This window comes from Acinonyx jubatus, chromosome B1 (genome assembly GCF_027475565.1).
Source record: "Acinonyx jubatus isolate Ajub_Pintada_27869175 chromosome B1, VMU_Ajub_asm_v1.0, whole genome shotgun sequence".
Lineage (NCBI taxonomy): Eukaryota > Metazoa > Chordata > Mammalia > Carnivora > Felidae > Acinonyx > Acinonyx jubatus.
Genome location: NC_069382.1, coordinates 20,743,204 through 20,756,420, shown reverse-complemented (window position 1 = coordinate 20,756,420; position 13,217 = coordinate 20,743,204). Strand labels below are relative to the sequence as shown.

The 13,217-nt window shown below is 35.8% G+C and overlaps 1 protein-coding gene across 5 annotated transcripts in view; it reads left to right on the top strand.

Moving 5' to 3' along the window:
• MICU3 (mitochondrial calcium uptake family member 3) overlaps nt 1-13,217 on the top strand; it is a 110,418-nt gene that overhangs the window by 44,567 nt on the left and 52,634 nt on the right. For all 5 annotated transcript variants that reach the window (XR_008295879.1, XM_053216353.1, XM_027077239.2 and 2 more), the window contains exon 2: nt 6,059-6,212. Coding sequence is in view for 4 of the 5 variants with exons in the window: in XM_053216353.1 (XP_053072328.1) it covers nt 6,059-6,212 (154 nt within the window). In the remaining variant the exon portion in view is untranslated. The remainder of the gene's footprint in view (nt 1-6,058; nt 6,213-13,217) is intronic.

Below are 13,217 nucleotides of genomic sequence, written 5' to 3'. Positions count from 1 at the left end.
CTACATGCTATTAAAACATGCTATTAAAACTACATGCTAATTAAAACAGTGTGGCATCTGAGTACGAAGAGACAAGTAAGTCAGTGGAAATGAATAGAGAATATAAAGCCAAGGAAAGGGGGTGCCTGGGTGGCTCAGTTGGTTAAGCGTCCAACTCTTGATCTCAGCTCAGGTCATGATCTGAACCCACAGTTTGTGGGTTCAAGTCCCGCCTTCGGCTCTGGGCTAATAACATGAAACCTGCTTGGGTTTCAGTCTCCCTCTCTCTCTGCCCCTCCTCCACTTTCTCTCTCTCTTTCAAAATAAATAAATAATAATACGCTTTTTAAAAAGCCAATGAAAGCATTGATTTCCTGTTTTGTTCTTCATCTCATCGCATTCTTCAGCCAGATGAACCCATTCCTTACAGTTGATGGTAACCAAACTGTTCTAGGATCATTCTAGTATACTGGGTTAACATGGGAAAATTGGTTTTTACTTTTTACCAGGTTATGTTACATTTGAATAGTGCCAGTATATATTACTACACTATATCATTTATCACACTAAATTGAGAAGAGGCAATGGAGGAAGTAACAAGTCTACAGTAGTAGGAAGCCATTTTAAGCACCCAGGCTCCAGTTATCTCTTTTTTTTATTTTATTATTATTTTTTTAATGTTTATTTATTTTTGAGAGAGAGAGAAAGGCAGACTGCAAGCAGAGGGAGGGGCAGAGAGAGAGGAAGACACAGAATCAGAAGTAGGCTCCGGGCACTGAGTTGTCAGCACAGAGCCCGATGCGGGGTTCCAACCCACAAGCCATGAGATCATGACCTGAGCCGAAGTGGGTCGCTTAACCAACTGAGCCACCTAGGCGCCCCTCCAGTTATCTCTTATACATAAATCATGTTCTTCCCTTTTAGGGTATATTTTTTTTTGTTTGGGACACAAACCATTCCAAATGCCTTCCCACTTCTTCTTTTAAGGTGGTGGTAAATAAACCTGAAGTCACCACCTTATGCCATTATCAAAACGATGGGTACTATTATTGCTAAGGCAACAGTGGGTAGAATTCATACAGTGGAGTTTTTGTTGTTGTTTCAAAAATTTATTTAAATTCTGGTTAGTAAACATATAGTGTGATATTAGTTTCAGGAGTAGAATTTAGTGACTCATAACTTGCATATAACACCCAGTGCTCATCACAACAAGTGTCCTCTTTAATGCCCATCACCCCTTAAACCCATCCTCCCGCCCATCTCCCCTACAGTAACCCTCAATTTATTCTCTATAGTTTAGAGTGTTAGAGGGCACTTGGGTGGCTCAGTGGGTTGAGTGCCCAACTCTTGATTTCAGCTCAGGTCGTGATCCCAGGGTTGTGGGATCGAGCCCTGTGTTGGGCTCTGCCCTAGGCATGAAGCCTGCTTAAGATTCTCCCCCTCCCTCTCTCTCTGCCCCTTCCCCTCCCATTTGTGCATTCTCACTCTCTCGCTCACTGTCTCAAAACAAAAAAAGAAAAAAAGATAAAGTCTGTCTTATGGTCTGCCTCTCTTTTTTCCCCCTGTTCATCTGTTTTATTTCCATATATGAGTGAAATCATGACATTTGTTTTTCTTTGGCTGACTTATTTTGTTTAGCATAATACACTCCAGCTCCATCCATGTCATTGCAAATGGCAAGATTTTATTCTTCTTGATGGCTGAGTAAGATTCCAGTGTGTGTGTGTGTGTGTGTGTGTGTGTGTACACCACAACTTCTTTATCCATTCATTAGTCAATGGACATTTGAACTCTTTCCATAATTTGGCTATTGTTGATAATGCTGTTGTAAATATCAGGGGACAGGTATCCTTTTGAACCAGTATTTTTGTATCCTTCAGGCAAAAACCTAGTAGTGCAATTGCTGGATCATAAGGTAGTACCGTTTTTTTTTTTTAATTTTTTGAGGAACTGCCATACTCTTTTCCAGAGTGGAAGCAACCAGTTTGCATTCTCACCAACATTGTAAGAGGGTTCCCCTTTCTCTGCATCCTCACCAACATCTGTTGTTTCCTGTGTTGTTAATTTAGTCATTTTGACAGGTGTGAGGTGGTATCTCATTGTGGTTTTGATTTGTATTTCTCTGATGATGAGTGATGTTGGGTATCTTTTCATGTGTCTATAAGTCACCTGGATGTCTTCTTTAAAAAAATGTCTATTCATGTCTTCTGTCCATTTCTTAACTGGATTATTTGTTTATTGAGTATTGAGTTTGCTAAGTTCTTTATAGAACTTGGATACTAACCCTTTAACAGATATGTCATTTGCAAATATCTTCTTCCATTCCAAAGTTGCCTTTTAGTTTTGTTTCCTTTGCTGTTCAGAAGCTTTTTATCCTGATAAAATCCGAGTAGTTCATTTTTGCTTTTGTTTCCCTTGCCTCTGGATCTAGTAAGAAATTGCTCCAGCTGATGTCACATTTAGGTCTTTCATCCATTTTGAATTGATTTTTGTGTATGGTGTAAGAAGGTGGTCCAGTTTAATTCTTTTTTGCATGTTGCAGTCCAGTTTTCCCAACACCATTTGTTAAAGAGACTGTCTTTCCCATTGGATATTCTTTCCTGCTTTGTTGTAGATTAGATGCCCATATAGTTTTGGGTCCATTTCTGGGTTTTCTGTTCTATTTCATTGATCTATGTGTCTGTTTTTGTGCCAGTACCATACTGTTTTGATTACTACAGCTTTGTAATATAACTTGAAGTCTGGAATTGTGATACCTCCAGCTTTGCTTTTCTTTTTCAAGATTGCTTTGACTATTCAGAGTCTTTTGTGGTTCTGTACAAATTTTAGGATTGTTTGTTCTAGCTCTGTGAGAAATGTTGCTGGTATTTTGATAGGAATTTCATTAAGTATGTAAATTGCTTTGGAAAGCATAGACATTTTAATAATACTTGTTCTTCCAATTCATGAGCATGCAATGTTTTTCCTTTTGTTTGTGTCATCTTCAATTTGTTTCATACAGTGGAGTTTGAATGAAAACCTTAAACTCTTCTTGGTCAGATTTCTTTTGATACCATTACTCAGGTGGTTAAAGGATTCAACCTGTGTTTTCTCTTTCTATCAGTAAAGGATGGATTAGAGGCAAAAATCACAGGTAGGGCATTACTGTAAAATTTTAGAGAAGTAGTGAGTGCTTAAACAAACATGGTGGCAGGGGTGGATGTGAGAAATTAGAGGGAGAACAATAGGTTTTGTTGATTGATTGTTAGTAGAAATTGAGGAGAGGGAGGAGTTCTTAGCATTAGGGCATGGAAGGTGGATCCCATTCCCAGCTGCAATGGTCCAGCAGGTTTGGTGTCCTGGGACCAGTCACAGCTGCTTAGGGAGGAAAGTTTGATGAGAAAACACAGGTACATCATGAGCAGTAATGGCAACAGCAGGTAAGGGCAGAAGTCACAGATCAAGTCCATATTAGGTCATAATGAATAAAGATGCTAGAGGCAAAAATTGTGGTTCAGAGTGTTAGACTGAGGCATGACTTCAGATTGTGGTGTGGAAACCATGAGAGCTCCACACAGAGGGGACCTTCAGGAAGTTCATTGGAAATGGGTCTTGGTTGATTATGGCCAATTAGGTCCAAGAAATAGCCTATCAAGAAGAAAGGAGAGTAAACTGTGGTCACAGACAAGATTGATTTCCCTGTGCTAAGAGGAAGAACCCCCTGGGATATATGTGTAGAAAAGGACCTAAGATGTTAAACTGATCGCTGAGGAGTATTGAAGGAGATTATTGCCCATTATTGACATTAAGTTGTTCAGTGTCTCACTTCTCACCCATGGCAGTGCCGGAACAATTTCACAATACCTGTGGATCACCTGAGTGTTATTAATACATCGCTGAGCCAACTTGTCTCTGGTACTGAGTTGCTTTATTCTTCTAAAGCATCATTTTTATGTCATTGCTCTATGTAAGAAGATTCTATGTAAGAATCTTCTAAAGCCATGTTGTCTATCATTTTAAATTCCAGTGCTTTAGTCTGGCATTCAGAAATCATTTTTCCATGAATGCAAATCCTCTGCTCCAAGGAGGTTATTACCATTTTCAAATATGCTGTGTAGACCTAGAGTGTTCATATCTCTTCCTGACATTAAAATTCATATTTTTTTCTTCCTGAAGCCCTCTTATTAACCTCAACCTTTACAATGCTTTATTTCTGTTTACTCTAACTGGATTCACTCCTTGCTTCCATGTTTGTACCTTTTGTCTCTCCAACTAGTATTTTTCTCCTCCGTATAGGTCATATATTTCTTAAAGGCAGAGACTATATAGTCTTATCTTTTATACATACCATTAAAAAGTAGGGAGTGAACCTTTCTTTTAGTTTTTATTTGACTACTTGTACAATGTTTTTAAAAATCTTAGTGTTCAGAATAGTGGGAAAATATTAGTCATTTGCCTGGCTTTTCATTTAATAAAGCATGACTTAGAAATATAAAATGTGGTCTCCTTGTTGAAAGTTTTTATGAATTGTTTTGATGCGACTTCTCAAGATTTAGATACTTCAATAACTTTAATAGTCTATACACAATCGGCATTATGACTTAGTAGACATAGAAGAGACAATAAAGAGAATAAGCTTGCCCTCTTAAATAAGAATTTCTTATGAAATGTGTAAAAATGTTATTTTTGTATTTTTGATAATCATGTAAATTGCTGTTAACTCCATAGAGGCAGAGTGAAAATATGTATGAAAAGGTTTTGTTTGACCAACCAAATCCACTCATAGGAATTTACCTCAACTCTTTGTAGATGTATTTAAATATATATATTCTAGGCTGGTCATTATAACATTGTTTTGTAATAGTAAAATACTGTGAATCACTTAAATATTCAACCATGTGCAATGCATTAATTGTGCTATGCTACATTCACTATGAAATATTATACAACTACTAAAAAATAGTCTAGTAGAGTAGTGACATGGGAAAACAGTCTTGATATATTAGTAAGTTAAAAATAACAGATAACTGAACAGTATAGTGTAATCCCATTTTTTGCCAAAAAAGAAAAAAAATCTATGTATCTGTAAATGTTTAAAATTCTGTCTTCTAAATTGTATACAATAACTATGCATCACTTTTGTAATCAGGAAAAAAACCTATTAAAAATAGAATTGCTGTAATTCAGAGAGAAAATAAATAACAGTGATAAAGATAAAATTATTTATCTATGAGGACTGGTCTTGCAATTAAGGAAAACAAAAGAGACTTCCTTCCCCCTCCCCCCCCTTCTAATTCTGTAAAATCTTAACCTTAGGTTGAATTCAGAATGATCATTGGTGGTAATTGTACTGTAGTGATCTAGAGTTACCAACTTCAGATCTAATCTGAGCACTGCCACTAAGTAGTTTCCTTAGGGGTAGCCCTGAATAGCGTTCTGGGTTTCACTTTCTCATTTTATTTTATTTTTTAAAATATTTTTTAACGTTAATTCATTTTGAGAGAAAGAGAAAGTATGTGCATGAGAGCAGGGAAGGGGCCGAGAGAGGGAGAGAGAGAATCCCAAGCAGGCTCCATGCTGTCAGCCCAGAACACCACGTGGGGTCAGTCTCACAAACTCTGAGATCATGACCTGAGCCCAAATGAAGAGCGGATGTTCAACCTATTGAGGCACCTAGGTGCCCCTAACTTTTTTTTTTTTTAGAAAATCAATAGACTCTAGCAAATAGATTTCTAATTAGATAAATAATGCTACATAGAGAACACATAGCAGGCGTTCAGCAAGAGTTAGTGTTCTTCTAAAGAAACTACTAGCTCAGAGATCTAATGTTCTCTGAAAGTAAAACTTAAATAAATCACAGGTCCTTCAAAGTGTCAGTTCAGAATTTTCAGGGCCTTAATGATATTTATTGTAGGATCTTTCACACATTAATTCATTTTATTCGTATGGGTAACTTATTTATAAAATGATTTAGTTCTCCAGAAGACAGTATTTTCACACTTTTTCATTTACTCTGTTGATTCACTTTCAACATAATTAAAAGCATTTAGCTTCTAAAAGATGTTATTTCCCACAGTCCAAATTTATCTGCTTTCTTTAGGTTGCTATCAGCAGAACAGACATTGAAGACCTAGACCTCTATGCTACATCTCGGGAAAGAAGATTTCGTTTGTTTGCTTCTATAGAATGTGAAGGGCAGTTATTCATGACTCCATATGACTTTATTTTGGCTGTTACAACAGATGAGCCCAAATGTAAGTATATTTTCTGAATTCTCTTAATCATTTTATAAGATTTTTTTATTATCTCTAGTTTGTAAAAGGGTAGAACAGTATAAGTTTTCAGAACAACTAACCCAAGTAATGTGGTATTTCAAAAGACGTGATGCTGTGCAATCTTACTAGACTAATATTTCTTATAAACTCCTACTGGCATCTCTTTCCTTTTCACAAACTTTTATTTTCTTTTTCTCAGTTCATCAAACTTAAAAACACCTTACTCTTCATATTTTTTTAAGTTTATTTATTTATTTATTTTGAGAGAGAGAGAGAGAGAGAGAGAGAGAGAGTGTGTGTGTTCCAGCGGTACAGAGGCAGAGAGAGGGGGAGAAAGAGAATCCCAAGCAGGCTCTGCACTGTCAGCGCAGAGCCTGACTTGGGGCCCAAACTCAGGAACCGTGAGATCATGACCTGAGCCAGAGAGTTGGACACTTCACTGACTGAGCCACCCAGGAGCCGCATATAATAGGTTTATATTCTCCCTATTCAGTTCTTATATCTAGCATGAACAGAGTAATTCAGAGGACTGGATTTGAAGCTAGACCTAGGCCAAGAATTCTACCTGTACCTCTTCTGTATTTGTCACGGCTCCTACACTGTAAATATAGACTAATTGTTACTCATCTTTCCATATGTTAAGAGCAATGGTTCTCAACCTCTTTGGCATTATGTACATTCTTGCAAATTTGATCAGTGTCTGATTAATAGAAGACAGCTATATTCTCACCTCCTTTTTTTATTTGGTACATTGCAGTGTGTTGTTTTTCACGAAGTATATTAAGAAAATCTGCCTCACAGATAAGTAGGCAAAGGGAAGAGCATTTTAATAACTTTTTCAGATACTTGTAAATATTCTTCTTGGTTATTCTATCAACACTTGGCTAGTGGTAGTGTCTGAAAGTTTTGTTGCAATGTGGAATTTGAAACTTCTGACATCTGTTATGTTAAAATCCAGTGGTTTATATTGTGCTTTGAATGGATCTTTTACCCTTATAATCTTGTAACATCAAATGGAAGATACTGGTTCACTAAGTTATGCAGATCTTCTAAATGTTGACATATTTATTATACAATTTTTGAAAAAATCACATTCATGGATATTATCATAAAAATCTTTACATATTGGAAAGCTCATGGTGGTATATACACGTTTTCCCAAATTCTGATTTTCACTTGAAAGCTCAAATGTTTTGACTGGCAACAAATATTGTTGGTGGTTATCCTGAAGTGATAGCTGACTGTTCATTTGTAAGAGAAAGCCTGCCAAATACCGAAGTCCAAATAACCATAATTTATCTGTCATTTGTTCTTTCAAGTAAAAATGTGTTCCATGAAAAAAGGTTCAGTTCGCAACTCACAGAGTCACAGTGCTTGTTCTCAAGACAACCACAGTACTTTGGAATACAACAGAAGTGCTTTATGCATACTTCCCATTTCATCTCACAGCATGTTATCGCATGTATGTAAAGACACCTATCAAATGCCAGGTATTGCACTAGGCACTGGAGATAAAATGGTGAGGGGAACAAAAAAATAAATAAATGCCCTCCACCCTCATGATGCTTACAGTCTGGTAGAAGGAATCAGTGCTGATCAGTGAAATAGACAAATCAACAGCAAATTGTATCCGTGTTTAGTTCCATGAAAGAAAGATACTCGAGGCTGTGAGAGTATATTTTTGAGAAGTAATGTAGTCGAGTAGCTCAGGGAAATCTTCCCTGGGCAAATAAATATCAACGTGAAATACGAATTGTGAGTAAGAGTTAACTAGGCAAGTAGGATGCTGAGAGTAGACAGTTTCAGCCGAAGAAACAGCATGGATCAAGACGCCATGACAAGAGGGAATGTGATACACGGGAGGGGAAACCGATCTGGGCGGCTGCAGGGCAAGGAGCAGGGAAGGATATGGTACGAGGTGCGGCTGGGGGTGTGGGGTGGTGCCAAAGCTTTGAGCCTGGAAACTTGTATTAAATTTCTGTTTTTATCCCAAAAGTAATGGAAAATCATGGCAGTAGTTTAAGCTGCAGAAGAATTTGGTATGTTAAAAAAGAATTCAACTGACTACATTTTAAAGACCTTTTTGTCTTTATTCATTGATTCATTAGTCAGGCAGCATCCCATCTAGCAGACAGAACGGAGCTCCAAGGAGCTGTACAAAAGACATATAGGCAGAAAGGAACAGGAATAGGGATGTCATACCAGGCAAAAATGTGGGTCGATTATCGCAAGGTTACTCCCCTTTAGAGGATGGCAGGGGTCTGTCAAGCAGATTACCTAACTAGTGCTGATTGACTGATTTAAGATTCCATTTCTGGCAGAGCAGAAACTGTAATTAAGTTAAGTTTTGGCTTGGTGACATGGGTCTTAGCATAAGCAACTCTGTTGGACCTATTGCCTTGTTTTTAACAGGTACATACCATAATTAGATTGTGTTTTGAAAAGATTTTTCAGAGTGGAGATAGATTGGAGAGGGCCAGGGTGAGCGTGAGCAGATCAGAGAGGAGACTCTTGTCCAGGCTTGAAAAGCTTCTAATGATGGTAGCAATGGTGATGATGGACTAATGAGTACTAAAAATTTCTGGCTGGTTTAACTGTATGGATGACAGTAGGGACCAGGTTTGAAGGGAAAAATTAAACTTCAACTGTGGACATGATGGATTTAAGATGCCTTAGACATCTAAAGACGAGATATTGAAGACACAGTTGTGTCTGGCTTTTGATCATTCATTTCAGTTCTTTGAAAAGCAGTGTACTAAAGAATCAGTTGTTTGATAATCTACTTGAAACTGCCAAACAAATGCCTGAAGTTATATTAGAACAAATTATAGCCATTTGTTTTTTCTTCAGAGACAGGGATGTGACAAAACCTTAACATGAAATCCTCAAGTTCTAATATACAGCATGGTAAACATAATTGATTAAGACCATATTGTGTAATCATAAAAATTTCTAAGAAAGTAAATCTTAAGCATTCTCAGCATTAACCAAAAAAGTAACTCTATGAGGTGAAAAAAAAATTGTAAAAGTTCAAAAAAATTAAATCCTAAATAATTTGGCAAATTGGCTACTTTGCAAATTAGCTTTTAATCAATTAATTTTTGATACTTTATATTATTTCCATTGGAGATGAGGGGAGAGGGCTGGGTAGAGTATATATTTAGGGTTCATCTGTACGTGGTTATTAATGCAGTATGTATGGATGAGATTGCCCAAGAGGCAGTGTAGTAGGAGAATACAGAGGACCAAGGACTAATTCTTGAGGAATTCCTAGACTTTAAATGGTGAAGGTACAAAGGCTTAGAAGATGAGTCTCAAAAGGACACCTAGGAGTATCCAGAGACATGGGAAGAAAGTCAGGAGTATGGAGGCATAAAGGCCCAGAAACACGAACAGAATGGTCAAATGAGACGTCAAGTTAGATGAGGGCAGAAAAATGTCCACCAGATTTAGTAATTTGAAGGTGATTGATGATTTTTAAAATGATGTTTCAGTGTAATGATTAGGGCAAAGACCAGATAGCAAGAGTAGAAGATGAAGAGATGAAGACAGGCAGTATAAAGGACTCTTTCAAGATGTTTGGCTGTGAAGTAGAAAGGAAAGGAAAGATCATAGTTGAAGTAGAGACTTTTATCCTGCAATATTTTGCCAGGAGACGCTGAGGATAGCACTACAGGAGAGGAACAAACATCTGAGATGATGAGAGTCAGCGGTAGTCCACTTTGGGAATATGTAAGGTAGTAGCCAGAGAGAAGGCTATAAATTAAGTAGGACTCTTTTTGAGGAATTTGAAGGCTGTGGTAGGGATTAGAACTCTCTGTGTTCCTTTAGCCACTCTTTCTTCCCTCCCTTCTGGAAATATTTATTGAGAACTTACCATATGCCAGATACCATATTTTGCCTTGGAATTGGTTGATACTTTTGTCCTCTTAAAATATTTCAAGCTTCATAAATGTAGAGACTGTACATAGAAAAGACCCTTATACAAAAATATATATGTGTTCTGTACTTTTTTGTTTAATTGATGTCATACAATGGGGATTTTTTTAAGTTAGCATATATTTGATAAAACTATTAATGTATTTTTTAAATATCAAATGGCATTTTTGCGTCAAATTCTATAATTTTTGTCAAACACATATTTTTTTAAGTTTATTTATTTTGAGAGAGAGAGACAGAGAGATTGAGAGCACAGGTTGAGGAGGAACAGAGAGAGAGGGGGAGACACAGAATCTGAAACAGGCTCCAGGCTCTGAGCTGTCAGCGCAGAGCCCAACACGGGGCTCGAACCCACCAACTACAAGATCATGACCTGAGCCAAAGTCAGACACTTAACCAACTGAGCCACCCAGGTGCCCTCAAACTGGAACTTTTAAAATATAGTTAAGAAAAATCACTAAAGATCAAGATATTTGTAAAAACTTTTTTTAAAGTATAGGGTTATAAAAAGAAATATTTGCCTCAGAAGAGAAAATAGGTTTCACAGACTGAATATTATTAAATCATATATATACGATTTATATATATGTATACATACATATACATATATATACATATATATGTATATGTATATATATGTATATATATACAAATATATATGTATATATATGTATATATATACAAATATATATGTATATATATGTATGTATATATATATATATAGGCATATTGAGATGAGACAGACTTGTATTTAAATGTTTATTTATTTATTAGACTTGTATTAAAATTTTTTTAAATGTTTATTTTTGAGAGAGAGAGTGTGAGCGGGCGAGGGGTAGAGAGAGGGGGAGACACAGAATCCGAAGCAGGCTCCAGGCTCTGAGCTGTCAGCACAGAGCCTGAAGTGGGGCTCCAACTCAAGAACCAGAGATCATGACCTGAGCTGAAGTCAGATGCTTAACCGACTGAGCCACCCAGGCGCCCCTGGACAGACTTGTATTTAAACCTTAGCATTCAGTTTCTAGCTTTGAAAACTTTGTTATTCAATCTTTAGTCTCATCATTTATAAAAATAAAAATAATAGCAACTTCACAAGGTTTTTGAGGATTGAGTGATATTGGTTGTGTTCAGTATAGTACCAGACACAGTAAGCACTTAATAAATGTTGGTAGCTGTTATTGTCATTGTCACCATCATTGTCATTGTTTGAATCTATAACCATAATTAAAAACAAATCTTTGATACAATTTTATGGTGACACCAACACGAATAAAAGGGGTATGCTGTGTGAACATTTGCTTAATAGTTATAGTTTAAATAAATGTTAATTGAGATATACATTTGATTGCTGATCATAGCTTTGTGTTTGAAATCTAGAAAATTTCTTATTTTACCTACCTAAATAGAACCTAAAAGGTAAATTTCCCTTCTGGAACTAAAGTAGGTAATTGATTACTTTCACATAGTATTATTTTAATTTTAGTTTTAGAAAATATATTGTTAAAAAATTTCAAATATACATAAAAGTATTAAAAATATAATGAACATCAACCTATAGCTGAAGAAATAACATACATCTATTAGAGTTGAAGTCGCTCTTCACCCAAGTTATATTTATATATGTAGTAACTTAATACAAAATAAGGAATTCCGAAAATCAGAAAATCCTTTGAAGAACAATCTTAATGGCTCTTTAGTCTTTATAAAAAAAAAAAGCTAATAATACTGAGCATGGTAACACATCCGGCAGAATGAATATGTCTTTTGTGAATAATGTACCCTGGAAATCTCATAAACCCTACAGAGCTCGAGTGTGTCACTTCCTCTTCTGATAAATAGCTTCTGAACATTGCATAAGAGCGTGTGCATGTACTTTTGTACCATTTATTTTTCTTCTGTTCTCATTGCCATATTTCAATAGCAACAGAATAATAAATATTATTTACAATGTTCTGTTCATTATGGAAAGGAAGATATCTTTATGAAATAGGTGTATTATAGTTAAGGTTAAATGCTGAATTCTTCTTTGTAAATTTGTGATTTTAATCTTTTGGTTACATGTTTGTATAAACTATCTTAGGTAAAGAAAGGATGTTGTTGCTACATAGAGAAGAAATCTATCTCCATAAAAATCAGCTTGCTAAATTTTAGAATATATTTCTGTCCTTCCAATCTTAAAATGACTTAAGAGAAAGGTACATGGCAAAAACTACCTATCTCATAATCTTCACTTTGATATACTGTTTATAATAATTGTGGTTAATTATAAAGAAATAGCCACATTGCCATGTAGAATAATTATTGGTTGTCATTATTGTAATGTAGCTGAAATAATTAATATTTACCAGTTCCTAATGCAGCTGTGTTATAGGACTTAATCACATAGAAACCTGGAGATAATTCTTAGGCAGGCATTCACAGTTTTCAAATCTGAGTAAAGGAAATAATAATGTTGACTGTCCATTTATTCCAATATTATAAGACTTATAGTGTTTTATATCTTCAAGGGTGTGAGGAGGAATCAGTAGGTAGTAGTACCTACTTTATTTCCTACTTTAGTAGGAATCAGTAGTGATTCTAGGTATTTTATTCGACTATAACACTCTTGTTCCAGAAATGAATCTTAAGTATAGGGAAAAATGGAAAACAGGATGAGGGTCTCCCTCTCACATTACCTGTTCTCTCCTTCCTCTCTTTTTCTCATTGCCCCCATTCTTCCACTCCACCGTAGAGAGACCAGGCATTTGAATCATACCCAGAGATACTAGCACAGCAGAGATCATGGGTAGTCAAATTATAAATTCTGTGTTAATATTTTTATTCTAGTATGAATATTTAACAAATATCAGTGTTTGTGTTGTAAGCCTAAAAGATTTTTTAACATGGATTAAGTTAACTTTATAAATCCAGAAACCCCCAAAGTAAGATAATGATTATGGAAAATGTTTACTACCCCACTGACATTATTTATTATACCTAGTTTATAGTACATGAAACAAATACGTAACATAAATAAACCATATCTTGGATCTACATCTTGAAGTT